Here is a 22,618-nt window from a genome sequence, read left to right as displayed (position 1 = left end):
TTTGCTGTTTAAGATTTTGTTCTCTTGTGTGTATGTGTTTGTGCATGTACGTGCAGGGCCCACAGAGGCCAGAAGAGGGCTTCAGATCCCCTGGAGCTGAACTTACAGATGGTTGTGGGCCACATGATACAGAAGCTGGGAACTGATCTTGGGTCCTTTGCAAGAGCACCACTTACTTTAACTGCTGAGCATCTCTCCAGCCTCTTTGTTTTTAGCATCCTTGTTTGAAAGGACTTAGGAAAACAGGCATTATCTCTATAGGCAATTTTGGCTTTATTCTGAAGTTTCTTGACTTTCAGCAGGAAAAGCCAACTAGATCCTAGGTTGAGGAACTTCTTTCTCCCTTTGTGTCCCTTCCTTTTTTTCCTTTCTATTTATCCTGCCTGAGAGATAGAATTAAAATTCAGGTAAGACTTAAGTAGGCAAAGAATGAAATGATAGAGCCAAGTCTTAGAAACATGAACATATTATTTATTGATTTTGTTTGTTTGTTTATTGGTCTGTTTGTTTGTTTGTTTGAGATAGTTTCTTGCTACATATCTCTGGCTGACTTTAAACTCAGGATAGTTCTTGTTCATCAGTCTCCCAAGTACGGGGATTATTATGGGTCACCACTATGTGACTGGTATTTTTTAAGGGTTTTTAGGAAGTTGGATATTTTTTGGAATTCAAAAAGAAAGGCAAAAGCTTGTTTGTGATAGCTTTTAGTACCTGGAGATAAGTTGACAGTGTGGATTTAGCTAACAGTAAGTCATTTCCAAGTGAGAATAGAATTATTATTACTAGTACTTACAAGTAATTGTCAACCTGGTATCTTAGTTATTTTTCTATTGCTGTGATTAAACACCACTAATAAGGCTACTTATAAAAAGCATTTAACTTCAGCTTTACAGTTTCAGAGTCCGTGGTGACAGAGCAAAGGCATGGTAGCAGAAACAGTTGAGCATGTAACGTCTTGATTTTAGGTTGAATGCAAAGAGAGTGAGAAACATACACTTTGGGAATGGAAACCTCAAAGCCGACCCCGTTTATATATCTCCTCCAATAAGGCCGTACCTCCTAACTCTTTCCAAACAGTTCCACCAACTGGGAACTAAGATTTCAAGCATGTGAGCCTACGGAGGCCATCCTCATTCAAACCACTGCACATGGTAAACTGATAGTTGCATGGAAGAAATGGAAGGATAGCTTTGTACGGTGGTTCATGTGTATGCCTAGCAAAGAATCATTAGTGTAAGGCTAGCCTGGGCTATGTAAGTGTTTCAGGCTAGACTGTACTACACAGGAAACACTTTTCAAAAACAAAGAAGGCAAAAAGATAGTGCAGCAAGCAGGTTAGAAGCGAATGCAGCAGAGCTCCTCTGGAACTCTGAAGGGCTGTGTGGACATGGTCCTGTGTTGTCCGGTGCTCAGGTCCATAACCTGCTGACCCAGGTCCCAAAAGTTCTCTGTCCTCCAAAGGACATGGTGAAACAGTCTGGTGAAGTCACTGGATTTATTCCTAGTCTAACCCAACGGGAAGAGAAAAAATTAATTCCTCTCCACTGTTCCTGTGTCAGTCTAACAATTTATAGAAAACCATGAGACAGAGTCCAGGAGATATGTCAGTTGTGAGACAGCTTGACCAGTGCTTTCCTAGGAAAAGGATACTGGGCCACCGGGTTCAGTTTTTCGTCATTCCTTTAGGAGTTTTTTTTGTTTGTTTGTTTGTTTTTTGTTTTGTTTGTTTGTTTTTTGTTGTTTTTTTTTTTAATTGAAGTTCAGGCCTAGGGAAAAGGGATTACATGTCTATAAGCTATCCATTTTTTGAAGAAAAACTCTTGGGGTTTATGGAATGTAGGTTTAAGATCCCCGCCTTCTCAGGGATATACTTTTGTCCAGTCCCTTCTTTTGTTGGATGTAGGACAAAAAGTCTTTTGCATCTTTTCTTTGGAGATTGGCTTTAAGTTCACCCTGCTTGCTATGACACCTCGGCACAGGCAAGGAGCGGGTAGAATGATGTGGTGGAGTTGTGGTGATGGTTCATAACTGAAGTGAGGCTACAAGGATCTTTCTACAGAATCTAGCTCATACCCTCTGCCCCCAGGCCTCTGTCTAGCCTATCTTCACAGTGGTAGATGCTCAATAACTAGCTAACTACAGGAAGGGATTTCCTAGCTTTAAGGAGTTTGTTTTTCAGAGGATTTGGCTCGATTTTGCCATGTTATTAAAACTGAAAATAGCCTGCTGTGCTTTTCTCTGCTCTGGTCTGCTCCACGTAGCCTTTCATTCATCAGTAGACTAGCCTGACTTAATTCTCATAAAAGAAGTCAGAAAAATTAAGGCCCCCTGAATTGGCACATTGTTTCGTCCACTGAAGTCTGTTGGTTAAGAAAGTCACAGAACATAGCCAGGAATCCAGGCTGGTGGGTTTTTCAACTCAACATATGGGCATTCTGTATGCCTGATACGGCCATGGCCTAGTCCAGACTTTAAAAGCACACACCTGTAAGTGTTTCTGAAACATATTTACTTTCTAGATATAACCACTACCACTTAAGGACCAGAATTCTGTGGGATTGTATCTGTAAACTTCCTAAAATCTTGTTGTCAATCTAGGAATGCCTTCTTACAGCCTACCTTAATTCTTTTAGTGAATTTTGAAGAAAAGTGTACACTTACACTCTTGATACAATATTTGATTCATCTTATATTGAGTATCTTTTAGGAGACCAGAAACAAAAACATTTTTATTTTTCAACTTCCAAGTCCTCTGTAGTCCCTGGATCCTGATAGAAAGCGACTCCTTTCTTCACCTGTTCTCTCCTGTACTCTCTTACAGTGCTTAGCTAGTAGTAAACGCTTAGGATTGCTTTTTCATGTCCAAAAGTTTCTCAGAACATTGCTTTCTTCCTAAGTTATTATAAACTGTATATTGTATTATTCCATAACAAGAGTTACTATTTTCCTAATTTTCTGTAGTTTCATTATTTTTCCACTTCTTATAATTAACAGTTTAATTGTTTGTTAAGTCATTGTGTTTTAACTTTTTGTTATAGGAAGTACCAATCCTAGGTTTTGATTTCTGTTTTTATTTCTATGGTAATGCATCTATAAACAGTTAATAACAAGTACAGAGTAGCACTGCATCAGACATGTGTTTCTGCAACTAATGCTGTATTAGCTAAGTAGTTCTGCTAAGCTGTCTTGGCTTGGCTAATCTTTGCTGGTCTCACCCATCAGTCCAGTCAGCTGACAGCTTGGGTAAGTACTAGCTGACGCAGAATGGCTTCCGCTTGGCACACACTGCTTTCTTTTACAGCTTTCATCCTAAATCTTGTCATGGAGTAGGCAAGGGTCCAGGGAGGAAGACCTCTTAACACTTAGACACAAGTAGATGAGTATATGTAATACAAATTTTTATTGCTATATATACTTTATTTAGAGTTTGTGATGTGTGTGTGGGTTGTCTACCTACATGTGGGGATCAGAGGACAGCCTGCAGGCGTAAGTTCTTGCTCTCCACCTGTGGTCTCCAGATCTCAATTCAGTGATAACCAGGCTCAGTAGCAAGCAGCCTTAACCCACTGAGGCATCGCTACCACCTACTGCCTTGTTTTAAACGCTTTTGCCTCAGACAGTTCTGTTTCTAGGAGTTCCAAGAAAAATGTCATAGAAATACAACATTCTTTTAATCATCAGATTTAATTTTTTTGTTTTATTGAAAAAATTGTATTCAGAGGTTGCATTTGATTATAAATCTCTTAGATTTTTTTCTTAAAGGCTATAATCAGTGACTTAATGTAAAGGCTTAAATTCCAGTAGAGTTTTAAAAAGAAATGCTCAAGTGGTACTGTGTCCTTTTGGATATATTACAGAACACACACTGTCTGGCTGTTTCTTTTTGTGACAGATGAATTTCAAGTGTTACCAACCTGGTGGACCTTTATAAAGTTTTTTATAACCTAATCAGTAGTATCCTTTGAAGGTCTTTGCCCTGAGTGATTATTTTACTAGGAATTTCAGAACAGTGGCATTCTGATTTTCTTATTCTTTTAAGCATAACATTACTTCATTAATTACTGGTTGCTCTAAAGTGCTGCCTATATAGAAAGGACATAAAGGTTTTGTCCTTTTTCCTGTTCAGTTATTTTCAGTGCCCCAGTCCCTTTCAGTTATAGTCAGTTTTTATTCAGTGGCAAAATGCACTCATAGATTTCTTAGCATGTTTAATGAAATTGTCTCATTTTTCTCTCTTATGATCATGGGACACCCTCAGTTCATATTGGCTTCACACAATATCTGATCACATTGCTCATAGGACACATTGGAAATGACTTTTTCAACAGTATTTTACTTGTTTTTTGGGTTTTTTTTTTTCCTCCATATTATTCTCTACTTTTCTGGTGATAATTATAGTTATTACCAGAAAACATCTGCATATGAAACAAGCAAATACCCATATTTGCCAATTAAGATAGTATTTTATATAATACTAGGTAAAAAAACCTATTGCAGTGTGCCATAGTGCTAACTGTGGGACTAGATAAACAGGGTGGAAAACTGAAGTCCTAGGCCAAATCCAGACCTATCCGTTGGTTCACTGCATCTAAGGCTGTTTTTCCTCAGCACAGAGAAGAGTAAGCACAACAGGATATATGACCTACAAGAGGCACATACTAACAAACCTGTTAACAAGCCTTGAAGTTCATTGGTCTTCAATGAATAATATTTAGGCAGTGCCCCATCCTTTTATAACTATCCAATAGGTTGTCCCTAATGTATTCTAACTGGGACATTTTCTTAAAAAACAACAACAACACTGTAGTCATTGTGTATCACAGGATACAATGTAATGTTTTGATAAAGAAGATTTTGGAGCCATTTAAGTTAGTGATCTTGGCCATTTCCTCACCTACTTGTCTTTTTGTGTGTGGTAAGAACATTTAAAATTCTTTTGAAATCTTAAAATATGCAATACTGTATTAACTGTGGTCACCATACTATGCTAGCTCATGGACTTAGTTTTCTTTTGTAACTGAAAGAAACTTTGTATCCTTTGACCAACACTCTTATCTCCCAGAACAACCCTCTCCCCTCCCCCAGCCTCACATGCCCACATCCCCCTCCCTCCCAGGCCTCTACTGGCATTCTATATTCCACTTTCATAGGTTCAGCTTTTTTATATTTCACACATAACTAAGTTGATGTAGAAATTTTTGTGCCTGGATTATTTCACTTAGCAAAATGTCTTTGAGGTTCATTCATGTTACTTCAAATGACAGAATTTCCTTTTTATAACTGTATACATTTCTTTGTATACACTCTATTTTCTTATTTAATCCATGGATAGACACGTAGCTTATTTTTTAACTCTTGTAATAATATAATATGAAATAAACATAAGGATTTCAGTTACTGGATCTCGATTGTGTTGTTTTTAGCTTCTTGGGTAACTTGTATTGTTCTCTGTGATGGCTGTACTAATGTGTATTCTCTCCAGCCATATTACTTTTCTTCCATAGCTTTACCAACCCTTGTTCATTTTGATATCTGGCATTCTGTGGCTGGAATAATTGTAAATTTTAGGACTCGTAGGGTTGTTTTGCTTTGTTTTCTAGCCAACATACATTGAATGCTCAGCTTTGTGTAAATTGTCAAACACAGGATTGTGGTTAAACAAGTAGTACTGCTTCAGAGGTTAAAAATGAAACATTACCTAGTAGTTGTTTAGTCTTAAAAAGCTTTTGTCTCATTTACTTATACTTAAAAGTTATAATATTTCGCTTAATAGTTCACCATGGTAAATATGGTCACATGGGAGATTGAAGAGCTTGTAGAAAATTTTCTCTCTGGTTTGAAGGTTTCTCCTGATTTTATTTTAATTCTCAACTATCTTTGTTTGCAGCAGACTTCATCTTAATCTTAACTAGTCCTAAGTAAAAAGACCTTTTTTTATCCTGTTTCAATTGTTGTTTGGGAGGCGTACTGCCTTCTGCTAACCTCTACTTAGTCTTGGAAGCGTCTAGCCTTGGTACAATCTAACCTTGGCCTAGAATGTTTCAGCCTCTGAAAATGACTGCTTAATAAGCTCACCCTTTCTTGTTGTTACTGAGTTCTGGGCTGGCTGGTTCAACCTATCTGTTGTGACTCAAACTCCTCTCCCAGTTGACTTCCTCTGTCTTCTCTCTTGGCCCCTGAATTGCTCTGCATGGCCTCAGACTAACTCCAGCAGTCTGTTCTAATCTCCAGGCTGCTTCTCGTCCTCTAGCTCACTCGGTGTTCACCTGAGTTCTCTCTCTGCAACCTGTCTCTCTATTACTGTTCCTAGAAAAAACTGCCTCCTCCTCCCCCACTGAAACCTTCTCTTTCCCCCTTTTCTCGTCTCTCTCTCCTGTCCCTTCTCTCTCCTCTCTCTTCTTTCTGTCTCCCCCTCTCTCTGCCCCCCCCCATTAGAAGCTTCCCTTTCTCAGGAGAGTTGGGCGTATTCTGTCAAATATTTCTGATTCATCACTGTTTCTGCAACTCATTTAGACATCACTTTCAAACATGGGTGCTTTCTTTTATGAACGATCTTTACCTTCATGGTTTGGGATTGAAGACATGTACCTTAGGCCTAGACCTAAGCTTGTGTTTACCTGAAACTTGCTCTATACCAGGCAGGCCTTCATGTCAGGGATCTGCTTGCCTCTCTCCTGGGGTTAAAGGCGAGCCTGTATTCCAGCGGGATCACACAGACTTTGGATCTGATCTCTTGCCAGAGTAACCATGTTCTAAATTAAAATATTTCTACAGTCCTACTATTCTGTCTCCATGGAGTTTGCTATGTCCATTTAAGGCATTTTACGCTTTCATTCACTATGATTAATTTTGTCCCTGTGAGGTGATCATATGCCCTCTCCCATTTGCATGTTATTTGCTAATTTAACAAATTAATCTACTTAATAAATTATTAAAGAAAAATAAACATCAAATATTCAGCTCTCCAGTATACACATAAGTTTATCTCCTACTTCCTCCTCCTGCTGGTCTAGAATTGGTATATAGACAATTCTTACTTGAAAACTTTAACTGTTATTGTTTTCCTTGAATGACAGGAAATGTCTGTCAGACTTTAAGTAAGAAGGGTTTTCTATGAAAAAGTGGCATATTCATTTCCCAGTTCAAACAGATGCAGTGCTTTCATAGGAGCAAATGTCGCACTTACTAAACATCAGGACTATATAATGTGAACTGATTTCTCACCAAACATTTACCGTAGTCAGAGGTTTTGATTTAATGATGTCTATTGCTTGTTCTCCATGGTCAAGAGCACCCATCTTGGTCTGCTCACAGCTGCCTGTAACCTCAGCTCCCGCAGATCCACTCGCCTCCATTGGTGCCTGCACTCACAGGCACAGACACATAAACACACAAAATTAAAACAATAATAAAGCTGAATATACTGGAACACACATTTAATCCCAGCACTAGGGAGGCAGAAATGCATGAATCTCTGAGTTCAAGGTCAGTATGTCCTAGAGAATGAGTTCCAGGTCATCCAGGGCTAAATAGTGAGAACTGTCTCAATAAAATAAAATAAGGGGCTGAGGAGATGGGTTAGGGCAGTGGTTCACAACCTGTGGGTTGCTACCTTTTCAAGGGGGATTGAACAGCCCTTTCACAGTGATTGCCTAAGACCATTGGAAAACACAGAATTATATTATGATTCTTAACAGAAACAAAATTACAGTTATGAAGTAGCAACAAAAATGATTTTATGGTTGCGAGTCACCACAGCATGAAGAACTATATGTATTAAAGGGCCACAGCAGCAGGAAGGTTAAGAGCCATGAGGTTAGGGGGTTAAGAGCACTTTCTGCTCTTGCAGGGGATCATGGTTCAATTCATAATTGTTTGAGTTGAATTAGCCACATTTTCATGAAGAACCATTCTTACTTGAAAGAAAAACTCAAAGCACTCCTGACAATCCATAACCCTTTATAGCTCCAGTTCTAGGAGCTTCTGCCCTCCTCACTGCGCTCAGTGGTGCAGATACACGTATGCAGCGAGACATTCATGTAGATAAAATAAACAGAAAGAACCACTTAGAAACTAATAACAATTCCTGTTTCTTATGAAGGACATTCATGTGAAACAAGCTTTTGTTTTCTGTGATTGCGGAGAACATGATTGCAGTAGTTTCAGCTTCAGTGACACAGTGCCTTTTCTTTCTTTTTTTATATTTATTTAATCTCACTTTTTAAAATTTTATTTTTATTAATTACAGTTTATTCACTTTGTATCCCAGGTGTAGCCCCCTCCCCCACTCCCTCTCTATCTCACCCTCCCTTCCTCTTCTCCTATACCCCTCCCCCAGTCCAATGATAGGGGAGATCCTCCTCCCCTTCCTTCTGGTCCTAATCTATCAGGTCTCATCAGGACTGCCTTGATTGTCTTCCTCTGTGGACTGGTAAGGCTGTTCCCCTCTCAGGGGGAGGAGATCAAAGAGCCAGCCCCTATGTTCATGTCAGAGACGGTCCCTGTGCCCATTACTAGTGAACCTTTCTGGACACTGAGATGCCATGGGCTACATCTGTGCAAGGGTTCTAGGTTATCTCCATGCATGGTCCTTGTTGGGAGTATCATCCTCACAAAAGACCCCTGTGTCCAGATTTTTTTGGTTCTCTTGCTCTCCTTGTAGAGTTTCTGTCCCTTCCAGGTCTTTCTATCTCCCCCTTCTTTCATAAGATTCTGTGCACTCTGCCCATAGTTTGGCTCTGAGTCTCATCATCCCCTTTGATACCTTGCTGGGTAGAATCTTTCAATGGCCCTCTGTGGTATGGTCCTGTCCTGTTCCCTGTTTTCTCCCTCTTCTGATGTCTGTCCTGTTTGCCTTTCTGAATGAAGATTGAACATCTTACGCAGGGTCCTCCTTCTTGCTTAGCTTCTTTGGGTGTACAGATTTTAGTATGTTTTTCTTATATTAAACAAGGTGTCATTATCCTTGGCTATCATGAAACTCATTGTGTAGACCAGGCTGGCTTCAAACTCCCAGAGTTTGCCTGCCTTTGCTTCTGCTTCTGCATCTTGAGTATTGAGATTAAAGATGCGTGTCACCATAACAAGTTTATCTTTGAGTTTTAATGTTCACCTCCCTTTGAGAAATCTTGTGTTAATAGAAAGTTTTTACTCATAATTTTTACCTGATTTAAAATTACTACAATGACTGATAAAATGTGTTAGAACAAGTAGGTTAGTATCACACTCACTGCTATAGAGTAAAAGCTACCATGTATATGCTTCTGTTTCTATTGTCTATCTTTATACATGGGAAGTTTCTCTTTTGGTTTCATGCTATGCTAACATTTCATAGGTGGATATGAACCTTACCAGTCCACAGAGGACCTATAGAAACTGGTAAAATTGGGCCAAATTTTTATTTTAATAGACACAAAATTTATAGATAGGAACATGTTTTAAAATGACTTCCTTATTTATTGTTTTAGTTTCTACCAAATACGTGCATCAATGAAAATCCCACCAAGAATTCCCCACAGAGTAGAAGCCAGTTTGTTACATGCTACAGGTAAGTCAAGAAACATTTTCAAGTTAAAAATAAGAATTTGAAATAACATATTGGTCAATTATAATATTTTATAAATCCCTTTACTCTGTTCATTATAGGCATCAGTTACCAAGTAGGATCATTCTGATTTCCCTTTTAAGAAATCAGTAAAACAGGCTTAATTTGGTTTCTTAAAAATGAACATATGAAAATATTTATAAAATTCCATGAAAATAATCATAGATATGTGTGCTATTAGTTATGTAAGTTGAGGTTTAAAAGGGTACACAGTAAAAGTTAATACATGTTGACTAAAATAACCAGGACTAATCAGGCTATGGTGGCGCACACCTTTAGTCCCAGTACTTGGGGAGGCAGAGGCAGGTGGATCTCTTTGAGTTTGAGGCCAGACTGATCTACAAATCAGCCAGGGCTACACAGAGAAACCCTGTCTTGAATCCACCCCCACCCAAAAAAAATTACCAGACTATTATATGATAAAATTTTACAATATGCTTTTGAATTGTGCATCCTTGTGACTCTTGAATACTGAGATTTCAGCTGTATGTTACTATGCGCAGCTATAGAAGTAGAGTAAAAATGCTATATAAAATTATCTTGTCCTTCGTGTATAAAAACGTGAATTTTCCTTTAGATTTGAGTTTCATCCCTAGCACAACATTTATATCCAGATATTCCACAATCTGAAAAAGATTAAAAATCTTTTAACAAGTCCTGGGCTCACGTTGTAGACCAGGCTGGCCTTGAACTCTCAGAGATCTGCCTGCCTCTGCCATAAGTGCTGGGATTAAAGATGTGCACCACCACAGCCTGCTAAAATTAAAAATTTTAAGCATTCTAATCCCAGGCTTTCTGGATAAGAAATACTCAGTTTATATGTGTTTGTATCCCATGGAGTTAGGAAATGAAATGGTCAGTAAAAATATTCTAAAAAGTTGTCATGTAAACCTGATATTATAGTTTTCAAACCAAACCTAAAATTAGGGTGAACCTAAACAGTCCATTTTTGATACTTAAAGAAATTTCCTGGAAATTAAAATTGTTATTTTTTTAATCACACTGTAGATACTAACATGCCAGTTCATGTTACATTTTTGATGAATTGTACTTAATAGGAGTTTATCTTTCAAACACTATCAAGCACAAAGAAATTAGTTTGTTATCTTAAAAAGGAAAAACCAGATGGTTTTCTTCTTGGCCTAGCATGTATCTTATACATATACCAGTCGTCATTGTACAGCCTTCTATAAGTTTACCTTTAAGAAACAGAGAGGAGGCTCACACCCAAAGCGGCAAGAAACAGAGGTAGCAAAGCACTAGCAATTTCAAAACAAACTTCATACTCCTGTGGGAATTTCCTGAAATCCAGCAGGTGGGCTGTCTTGCTCTGTGTTATCTCTTCAGCTTGCCATTGCAAAGTCCTCAGGCTTTGGTTTGTGAAATACTTCTGCAGCTGGCAAGATAGTTCACCTAAATTTAAAAAGGTTAAATAACTAAGTTATCAGTTTTTTAGGATTAGATTTCTTATGTAGAATCAGTTACTTTTATTATAATGAAATTTCAAGAGAATGAAGGCCAAATTTTGTATTCATATTTATGTGTGTGTATGCATGTATCAATTACAATAGTAACTGAAGAAGGAATTTTCAAATTGAGACAGAGTTGGGGCACACAGGATATTAGAAGGGAGAGTATAGGATAAAAACGATATAAATACAGTACTCATAGTTTCAAAAACTAATATAAGAACAGAAATGTAATGTTAATAGATGTAAATAGCAATATACAGTCTATTTATATATAAAATATGTAAATAATATGCTTCTATATAGTATAATATATTGTTATATAGTTAATCAGTATATATTATATATTAATGTAATTTTGACATGTAAAAGTTGTATGTGGTTGGTGTTCTGGTTTTGAGGTTTGTTGTTTTGAGACAGGGTTTCTCTGTCTAACCCTGGCTGTCCTGGAACTCTCTCTGTAGACCAGGCTGGTCTCAAGCTCAGAGATCCACCTGTCTTTGTCTCCCAAGTGCTACAACTAAAGGTGTGCGTTACTACTGCCTGGCTGATAATTGTAAATATTTTTTTACAGTTGACGTTTTCCTCAGGAGGACATAAACTTTACTTTTTTTTTTTTTCATTCTGATTTAGAATTAATTTAGAAGCATTGCTTTTTAAATGTTTAGTTGTAAGATCATTTAGTTAGGGCTGGAGAGGTGGCTCAGAGGTTAAGAGCACTGGCTCCTCTTTCAAAGGTCCTGAGTTCGAATCCCAGCAACCATATGGTGGCTCACAACCATCTAAGATGAGATCTGGTGCTCTCTACATGCAGACAAAACACTATATACACAATAAATAAATTAAAAAATTATTTTGTTAATCCAGAAAATTCTAATTAGGGATAAGGGAAGAGATAAGAATTCTAGAAAGAATGTTGAGAAAAATGAGGTAAGTGTGGATTCCTAGCAAATGACTGTGTGAAAGGCCAGAATGAAATGTGCTATGTTTATTGCATGGTCTTACTGTATCAAGTGGAAATAGCTCTTTGTTCTTGATAAGTATAATTTGTTTGGGGGGAGGAGGAAATTTTATATTAAGAGATTAAATTTTCTGTTACAAGTAAACTTTAGTAACTCAAAGAATTACTTTTACCTTAGTTTTCTAGGTTCTAAACAATTTCATGGAAGGACTAGAAATTGTAGTCATCTTTAGTATTACAGAGTAATTCTGATTATGGATGCCAAAACTAGCAGGAAGTAGAGACAGTGATAAGTAGACAGCAATTTTATAAGTAGAAAGCAAAATTTTATATATTTAGATTAATCTAGAAGATAGAATTAAATGTCAAAGTATTGCATCTCGTTGATGTGTTTTGCTGAAATTTGCATTGTGATTATTATAACTGCTTTTTCTAAACTTTATAAAGCATTTCTCTACTTCTACTTCTTAACTGGTAAGCTGGGGACTAGGAAGAGCATGAAAAATAAATCACTAAAGATTTAGCAGTAGCTCAAGATTACCTTTCCTATTCTGTAGACCTTGAGTGACTCACAGACTGCTGCTTGTATTTTATAATACATACATACATACATACATACATACACACCACACACTTATATATTCCTGCCAAGAGTAACTTTTTCTGTCCCTAATCAAAAATAGTATCGGTATCTTGATTGTCAGCAAATTGGAATTATGAACCTTGCCAGGGGTCTTAGGAACCAGTAATTGAAATGATGTAAACATTGTGCCCTGCAGCCCTTCTGAACCTTTGAGAGCAGTTTTATGTCTTGAAAATTGGAGCAGAAGCTACTTCTCATGGCAATTAGAAAGTGAGCTCTTAACTGCTGAGCAATTTCTTCAGCCCCTCTGATAGACTTTTTTTTTTTTCTGAATACAGGCAAATAGGTAAAAATCAGTTAGTTTAAAAATACTTACATTGTTACTTATTTTTTTTCAAATTTTTTTCTTCCTCTACTTTCCAGTTTCTTGGTTCATATGACTGTAGATAAGTCTTCTTCTAGTTGAATTTATAGGTTGAAAACCTGTCAACAGCTTTTTTGGATTTTGTTACATCATAAGAGCACAGGGATTTATTAAATTCTAATGAGTATATAGCATGAAAGAAAAAAAAGTTTAAAGTTTCTAGGAGAAACTTAAGGGAGGTCTAGCTATTTGAGTGTTGATCTAATTAAGTAGATTGATAGGTAGACCTCCAGACATAAATATGGCTTAAGTGCTGATTCAGACATGGTCCACTCAAATAGTGACAGTGTCGGTACTAGGATTCAGACACCAGCTTCCTTTTACGCTGCTTGGGAAAACTCACTTTTTTCTGAGAAATAAAATTTCATTATAGCAACCCAGTATCAAACACATTAAAGAACAGCACTTTAAAAATACAGATAGTTTAAGGAAATAAGTAACTGAAGGCAATTCATATTATGTCTCTATTTACTGTTACTGGTAACTGAATAATCTCAATACCCTTGAGTCTAAAATTCATTATCAGATTTTATCATCTTTCAGTAAACTTTTAATTATAAAGCCTTTAATTTGGCTTGGCATTTCAAGCTTCCATTTGCTTGCTCCCATTTAAACAGCTTGATTCTGTCAAGACAAGATTGAAATTACTTGCCTGCGTAGGGTCCAGACTGTGCTATGAACTCAGAAGGCAGGCATGGTGCTTGATTATGCTGCTCTTTTACTTTGCCATACTAGATAATGAGGTGAGGTCAATAAAAGCTTGCTTGTTCACACAGTACAAAAGCGATAGCAAAGCTACTTGTTTAGCCAAGGAAGTGGAAATATAGATAGTGATACTACTAAGATACAGATTAATATAAATACGAAAGTGTCTAGAGTCAATGAATGTGTTAAAAAATAGCTAACCAGCAGAATGCAAATGGTTACTTGAACAAAAAAAACAGGTTACTCAATAAAGAGGCCAAATGGTAGTTCATTCAAAAATACTCCTGAAGTGTCTATTACATATAAGATGTAGTGCTCAACCGAATACTAACGGTCTGAAAAAGAAATAGTTCTTGACCTCGTGGAGGCATTTTATCTAACATGTTGAAAAGCTGTTTCTGACTCAGAACAATAAATTGAATATATGCCTGCTTTGACTTATTTCCAAGCCTTTTTGCAAATGATATTGTAGTGGTGTAAAAAGAATAACACAGCAGTAGAGCTGAGTGATACTTACAAAAGCTGACTGCCTAGATTTGACCACTGCACACTACTTACATGCTACTGCAACCACACTCCACCCTCCACAGATATGCAGGGCAGTATGCTACTTTAAAAATCAGATTTTAGAAAAGAAAAAATGCAGCAAATCAGTGTCCATTTGTGATATAAATCTTCCCTCGACAAATTGTAGGGAGCTTTGAGAATAAAAGACATCTATGAAAAATGTTAACTGATATTTTCTTTGCTGGTGAAAGAGTTTGTGTTTTATTTATTTATTTTTTTCTCTAAGAACAATGCTAATAGAATGTTTTGGTTTCTAACTTGCATGCTTAGAAGCTTCATTTAGATTTCTGCTAGGTCTCAGTTGTCTAACCATTATTTAATGAAAGGAAGGAGTAATTAGATATTATAGGAGCTTGGAGCATATCTCTTTGAGGTTCATTTTTGATTGGTAACTATTTGCTAAGGAATTCTTGATAATATTTGTTGCTGTAGTGTGCATGTTATGGGGCAGAGGCCAATCTCTCCCCTACCTCTTTTTGTTTTTGTCTTTGAAACAGCATCTCTCACTGAACCGGAAGCTTGCTGATTCAGCTTGACCAGCTAACCAGCAAGTTCTGGGCATCCTGTCTCTGTTCTACAAAAAGCTGACTACCACCATGACTGGTTTTTATGTGGATACTAGGATCCAAAATTGAGTCCTCATGTTTGCCCATGAGCTTTCTTCCCAGTTTCTGTTGATGTACTTTATTGGTTTATTCAGAGTCTTAATGTAGCTATGGCAGATGCTGACAATTGGATTTAACAGTGCAGAATTCATTGGTCTTGATGTGCAGTTGCATGGATCAGAGACTAGCTGGAATGTGAATTAATCCTTGCTGTGTAAAAATTTGCCACTCAACTTAGTTTTAAATACCACATTATCACAGTTTCTGTGTGTCAGGAATTTAGCCCCATGCCTCCGGTTCAGAGTCTCTTACGAATTAAAGTAGGTTACTTCTGTTGTGTTTACACAAATTATACCATTATTTTTGGTGTATTCACAAACATTAATTCTGATTACTTTGTAGAAAGAAATTTTACAAGGGTACGGACACCAGAAAGTGAGAATCAATGGCCATCTAAAATTTTGGCTGTAACAAATAGGCTGAATAGAGAAGAAGGTGGGTGGGTACATTAGATAAATAGACTAAATGCCAAGAAGTTGAGCTGTTTGCAAGAAAAGAAAATAATGTTTGTCTACAACCATCTCCACTACGAAATGGAGCTTATAGAAACTCTCAGATGATGATGACTATGTCATGAAATAACAAAGTTATCATAGAAGGCTAGGATTGGGGAAAGAAAATAAATTGTGAAGAAGTCACCTAGAAGTGTGAGTTACAAACAGTCAGCATGATTGCTAGGTAGCACTGGGGGCTCACTTGAAATAAGTGGTCATGAATGTAAACCATAGGCAATCTGAATAGCTATACACTATTCCCCAGACACATTTTACTTGTGAGTATAACTGTGGATTAGGGATCTAGATTTAGCAAAATTGCGATATACAAGCTAGCATATAGAAATAGGACTAATATATAATCACACACACACACACACACTCTCTCTCTCTTTATAATAGGATGTTTGATGGTTCTTTTTTGTGTTTTGAGACATAGTCTCATTGAGTTACCCAGGCTAGATTGGAATTTTCAATATTTTATTTCAGCCTTGAAAGTCTCTGGTATTCTTGGCACATATTACTCCTCCTGGATTCTCTTAATGGGGTGTGTATATATAAGAGGTTGTGATAGTGAGGAATCAGAATGTAAGTGTGGTAAGAAGGAACGTGGGTACTTGGAAGAAAATGGAGAGATCTGAAAAGGAAGAAGAGCCACAAAATTGGTTCTAATTGGGGCAAAGGATTGTTGGACCTTGTTACCTGGTATAAATGCCATTTTTGTATCCTCAGAAGTGGGGCTGAGATGAGAGCTGTGCCCAAGCTTTACGAATATATGGCTGAGCCCAGGACATTTCTATCTGACTATCCCTAGGCCTATGCTTGGAAGCTTCTAGCCTCCATATAGTCTAATCTGCAAGCCCAGACCTGGAAGCTTCAGTTTCCAGTGTCTGTATGCTAACCTAAGCCTAGAATGTTTTCAGCCCCCGAGACTTACTGCCGAATAAGCTCATCCTATCTAGTTTTTTCTGAAGTCTGGCTGGCTGGTTCAACTCAGCTATTCTGGCACAAAACTTCTCTCCAAGCTGACTGATTCAAACTGAAATTCTTGCTGAATTGCTCTGCTTGGAAAAACTGCCTTTGAACTCCACAAACTCAGCTACACTCAACTCAACTACACCAAACTCCTGTGTGGCAGGTACTGTGCTCCTGTACTGTACTCTGTCACACTCTCTCTGTGCTGTTCTTAGCTAGTCTCTCTCAGACTCTCTCTCTCTCTCTCTCTCTCTCTCTCTCTCTCTCTCTCTCAGGTTGGACATGTCCTATCTCTTACTCATTCCGGCAAATCTTTCTCTGATTTGTCACTTTCTATCTAAATTAAATACCACCGTTTGAGATTAAAGGTGTGTCTAGTGTTCCAGCCAGAGGGGTTAATGGTGTGTATTCCAGCTGGCTCACACAGATGTAGGTCTTGGATATGTTCCCTTGCCAAAGTAGCTATATTTCTGGGTTAAAATTTCTCTACAACCTGGGGAAGTAAGCTGGGAAGATAGGTGTGGTTATAACAAGTCGATTAAAATCTACATTGCGGAAGAATTGCAGTCAAAGGTAATGTCAAAAGCTAGAAAATGACCATAGGAAAACAGAGCTAAGGAGGACTATGGGTTAGGAGCGCACAGAGGAAAAATACCTAGAAAGTTGGGAGTGCAGGGTTTACCTGCATTGCTATTCATCAGGAGTAATATATACGGTAGTATTGGGGGGAATAATTCTGAATTAAGAAATTAGGATCTTAGGGAAGGACTAGGAGGAGAGGAGGGAGGGGAAACTTCAGTTGGGATGTAAAGTAAATTAATTAAAAAGAAATTAGGATCTTGATGACTGCAAGAATGGGTGAAGTGCGCAGTGGGTAGTAGTAGTCTAAGGAAACTCAACAGTATAAATTGTAATTTAAGAGAGAGACAGCATTTGAAAGCTAAAAAAACAAGGAGGTCCCAGTCCTGGTGGCAAAGTGTAGGACAGGTCTTGGTTTGTAAAGTACATACTATGGGAGTATGAAGGCTTATGTGTGGATCCCAGCATCCACATAAAAAGGTGGGAAGGTGGGCATGGCAGCACTCAGCTGTAATTCTAGCACATGGAGGAGAAAATTCCTGGGGCTTACTAGCAAGCAGTCTAGCTGAATTGATGAACCCTAGGTCTAGTGAGAAGCTCTGTCCCCCCCCAAAAAAAAATAAGGTAAAAAGTGATTGAGAAAGACATCTAAGAACGACTTCTCGCTGTTAAACACACCCCGGTCCTCCCCACCTCCCTATGTACGTGCTCATAACAAACACCTGGATACAAAGGAACATACAGGAGAGGAAATAGCCCGTTTGAAAAAGAAACAGAATTCATGGGAAGAGCAATAGGAAAAGGCTTTGCTTCTTGAGGCAACAAATACTAATTAGCATTATTTGAGGCCTTCACACAGAATCTATACTGTATTAAGGAAAATTTCTTCACTCACCTCAGTTCTTCTCTACAACATGCAGAATGGAATTTTTGAACTGTTTCATTTTCCTTGAAATGTATATTGTGACAGATCTCAAACGCATAGAAAAGCTGTAAGTACTTGTAAAAAACACTTTTAAAAATATTTTACTTGCAAGTATGTGTATACATACAATCCTTCACATGCCACAGTACATGTGTGGGGGACAGAGGACAGCTTGCAGGAGTTAATTCTCTACTTCTGCCTTGGGCTCCAGGAAAGAAACTCAAGTTGTCAGGCTTATGCAGCAAGAGCTTTGACCCGCTGAACAGCTTGTCAGCCCAAGACCATTTCTTATAAGTCTTTACTGCTATACCAACCTACGAACATGAGGAACATCTCAGAGTATGCAAATAATTTCTCTTGCACAATTCTTGTTCCTGTGATCTATAGCTATTTTCTCTTTTGGTCATCCCTTCACATGTCCCAAACATCACCGTACCTTCTTCCCCTGAGTGCTTTTTTGTACTGCTGGGTTTACCTTTATGTCCAATGTTCCCTAATGCGAACATCTTTCTCACCTTGCTGAAGAATTATGCCGAGTCATTTTAGAGCAGTTCCTCACCCTACTTACGCTGCTGCTGCCTGCTTTCTTTCCATCACCTTGCCCATCTGGACTTCTACACTGTCTCATATAGTATTATTTCTTGAGGCAAACCAGATTTCACAGGTTAAGTAGATAGCCCTCCTTCAGCTACCATTCACAAGTTTAGTGGCCAGCAGCAGCCCTCACTTCAGACCCCCTGAGTTCAAATTTTTATTTTTTAGGATTAATATTTTATTTTAGAAAGACGAATAAAAATTTCAATGGCATAATAAAGGAAAATATCCTCACACTGCAATTTAAGTATCTCTAAAGAAAAAATGTATTCAATTTTGACTATAAAAACATGTAAAACATCAGGTATAAAGAGGAAATTATAAATGCTTTAAAAAGAAAAAATGTTAACATAATTTCAGTGATTCACACAACTTAGCCATAATAGCAGTAAAACCTGGAAGCTGCTGAAAGAATGTTACAATGTAACAAGAAAAGGTTTTCAAACTAGTTTTAAAAACAAACTAGAAAAGAAATAAAGAAGATTTTAGTAAAAATATGAAGTATAGATCTTGTATTTGCCACTAAGGGAAAGCACTGGGAGAATGAAATACAAAAATTATTTTTAAAGCAAAAAGTTCTAGGATCCTCTATAAGTTAGCATGCTTGTCCACTTTTCTTTTTTTGTTGTTGTTGTTGTTGTTGCTGGTTTTGTTTTTAGGGGATTTTTGTTTGGTTGGTTTTTTTGGCTGGTTCTTTGACCATCTCCCCCTGAGCAGGTGCAGCCTTGCCAGGCTACAGAGGAGGACATGGCAGCCAGTCCTGATGAGACCTGATAAGCTAGGGTCAAAGGAAAGGGGAAGAGGACCTCCCCTATCAGTGGACTTAGAGAGGGGCAGGGAGGAGATGAGGGAGGGAGGGTGGGATTGGGAGGGAATGAGGGAGGGGGCTTCAGCTGGGATACAAAGTGAGTAAATGGTAATAAAAAAATTAAAAAAATATACTGAGTTCAAATTTAGGAGCTCTACTATTCACCAATTTCGATAGTTTACTGGAAGAACTCATTCAAGAAGGTAGCTTTAGTCTAACAAAAGTGTCACATCATTACTACTCAGAAGAAGAGATGCAGGCCAGTGAGGTGTCTCAGTGGTTAAAGGGTCTTGCCACCAAGTTTAGTGACCTGTTCAATCCCTGGAACCCACCTTGGAAGGAGAGAAACAACTCCCTCAAGTTGTGCCCTGACTGCCACACCTGCACTGTGGCATACACGCACACAAGTGTAAACGTACAGACAAGAATAAGTAAGTGAGTAATTATTTTTAAAATTTAGCTTTTTGCAATGGGTTTGCTGACACAACACAGGTGTTGTGAAAACTACTCTAATTCAAAACCAGAATGGAAAAGACTCACACCAGCATCATCACCATTGGACACAGAGGTTTGGTTAAACCCACCACAGCCAGTCACGTGATCTACAAATATGTGGAATTGACACACAACGCAAGACAGGTTTGGAAAGGAGGCTACCAAGATGGGAAAAGGCTCCTTCAAGAATTTCCTGGGTCTTGTACAAACTGAAAACGGCTCAGGTGTTATCCAGAAGCCTACAGGCCAAATCAGTGCTGGGTATGTTCCTATACAGGATTGTCACACAGCTCACATAGCATACAGGTTTCTTGAGCTTAAACGAAAGATTAACCATTGTTGTGGTGAGAAGCTGGAATATGGCCCTAAATTCTTGAGTGGTGATGCAGCAGCCATTGTTGGTATGGTCCCTGGCAAGCCCATGTGTGTTGAGGACTTCTCTGACTATCCTCCCCTGGGTCCTTTTGCTGTTAGGACACGAGGCAGTCAGTTATGTGGGTGTCATCAAAGCTGTGGACAGGAAAGCTGTTGGAGCTGACAAAGTTAGCAAGTTTTCCCAGAGAGCTCAGAAAAGCTAATCAGTATTACCCCTAACCCAGGCCACCCTAGTCTTAATCCATGCTAGAACGGTCTCAGAACTGTTTGTCTGAATTGACCATTCAAGTTTAATAGTAAAAGACTGATTAGTGGTAACACTGCATCATAAAAGCTACCAGGACTTTTTAATGTAAACTTGACCAAAAAAATCTGTCACAGAATTTTAAAACCCATTAAAATAAATTAAATGAAAAATACATAGGGCTGAATATGTAAAGTCCTATATGTAAGCTTCCATTGTTTTCTTCTCTAAAACCAAGCTGCATTACCACCGCTCACATAATTTGCAGAAAAAGAAGTCAGAGAAGCTCACCCAAAGTTCTGTGTCCAGAGTTTTATTGGTGTTTTATTAGGTGGGCACAATTGATTGAACTATCCCCCAATATAATTTAAAATCCCCAGTCCTTTCCCCTGCCTAAATAGTAATATTATTTCCTGTGGTGAAAGCCAGTTTATTAATTACATGCTTTGTCTTCATGGTGTGGCAGCCCCATCCTGGGTCCAAAAAATCATCCTGAGTGAGTTATCCCAGAAGAGAAAGACACACAGGGTATATACTCACTCATAAATGGATATTGTACATATAATATAGGATAAACCTACTAAAGTCTGTACACCTAAAGAAACTAATCAAGACGGAGGACACCGGCTAAAATCCTCAATTTCCATTCAGAAAGGCAAAGGGGATGGACATCAGAAGAAGGAGGAAAACAGAACAGGACAAGAGCCTGTCACAGAGGGCCTCTGAAAGGCTCTACCCTGCAGGGTATCAAAGTAGATGCTGAGACTTATGGCCAACCTTTGGGTTGAGTGCATGGAATCTTATGAAAGAAGTGGGAAATGATAAGTCCTGGATAGGACAGGAACCCCACAAGGAGAGCAACAAAACCAAAAAAAGTGGGCACAGGGGTCTTTTCTGAAACTGATACTCCAAACAAGGACCATTGATGGAGATAACCTAGAACCCCTGCACAGATGTAGCCCATGACAGTTCAGTGTCCAAGTGGGTTCCATAGTAATGGGAACAGGGACTGTCTCTGATATGAACTGATTGGCCTGCTCTTTAGTCACCTCCCCCTGAGAGGGGAGCAGCCTTACCATGCCACAGAGGAAGATAATGCAGCCACTCCTGATGAGACCTGATAGACTAGGGTCAGAAGGAAGGAGAGGAAGACCTCCCCTATCAGTGGACTTGGAGAGGGGCATGCATGAAGAAGGGGGAGGGAGAGGTTCATGGGGTTGATACAAAGTGAATAAAGTATAATTAATAAAAATTAAAATTAAAAAAAGTAAAGGAAAAAGAAATCTAAGGGCATAAATTTGGAGTCTTTTGACCCAGTAACAAAGGCAAAGAGTCAGCAACATCTCTTTGTTCTTCAGTGTTGGAAATCTAAGTTGCCCCTTTCTGTATTAAACAAATCAGTGTTCACTCTAAAATACCTACTCAGATTTCCTCATATGTTTTTCAATTAAAGAAAGGTCTGTACAGGAATGTTCATAATGATTATGATGCACTTATTCAGTTTTTATCAGAAATTAGAAAGTTTTCAGAAATATTTTAACACTTCTATATAAAATGGTAATGACAATGCAGTCGTATCAAATTACAGTATTTTAAAGTAGCATTTAGTTACTTGTAACTATTTGTCTTTTACCACTCAGTTGTATATCTCATCTGTTTTAGGTATGACATTAGCCTTTCCAGCTTCAGTTCATGATGCTCTGGTTTGTAGTAAAACTTTTCAGATCCTATATAAAAATGAAGAAGTTGTTTTAAATGATGTCATGATCTTCAAAGTTAAAATGTTGTTGGATGAAAGAAAGGTAAACATATCTTTATATCCACTTACTGTGATACTTCCATGCATATTTATAACATTTATAAATATTAGGCCTCTTACAAATTTCTCTTTAGATAGAAGAAACCCTTGAAGAAATAAATTTTTTGTTATCCTTGGATCTGCATTTCACAGATGGAGACTATTCGTAAGTAGGCTGACTGTTCAGACAGTTAAAGATCTTTAGGTACTCCTGGCTTTGTTTGTTGAACCCGTTTTCTCTTTGGGACTCTTCTGTTTTGTCTATTCTAAAGCACTTCTATTCCCCGAGAAAGTCTGGGGGAGGTTGGCACTATTCTTCCATGCCCATGCCCCAGGCAGCAAATCAGGCAAGG

The 22,618-nt window shown here is 38.1% G+C and overlaps 1 protein-coding gene across 8 annotated transcripts in view; it reads left to right on the top strand.

Moving 5' to 3' along the window:
• The window catches only part of Fam135a (family with sequence similarity 135 member A), an 85,010-nt gene that overhangs the window by 15,866 nt on the left and 46,526 nt on the right, over positions 1-22,618 (top strand). For 7 of the 8 annotated variants that reach the window (XM_060369797.1, XM_021649108.2, XM_021649105.2 and 4 more), the window contains 3 exons: positions 9,468-9,547; positions 22,130-22,269; positions 22,361-22,431. In XM_060369797.1, the coding sequence (XP_060225780.1) occupies positions 9,468-9,547; positions 22,130-22,269; positions 22,361-22,431 (291 nt within the window). Of the gene's footprint in view, positions 1-9,467; positions 9,548-19,453; positions 20,110-22,129; positions 22,270-22,360; positions 22,432-22,618 lie in introns of those variants that run through there. The other variant, XM_060369798.1, reaches the window with a different exon arrangement.

The sequence above is a fragment of the Meriones unguiculatus genome, chromosome 16 (assembly GCF_030254825.1).
Source record: "Meriones unguiculatus strain TT.TT164.6M chromosome 16, Bangor_MerUng_6.1, whole genome shotgun sequence".
Classification (NCBI taxonomy): Eukaryota; Metazoa; Chordata; class Mammalia; order Rodentia; family Muridae; genus Meriones; species Meriones unguiculatus.
This window is presented reverse-complemented; position numbering and strand designations above follow the sequence as displayed.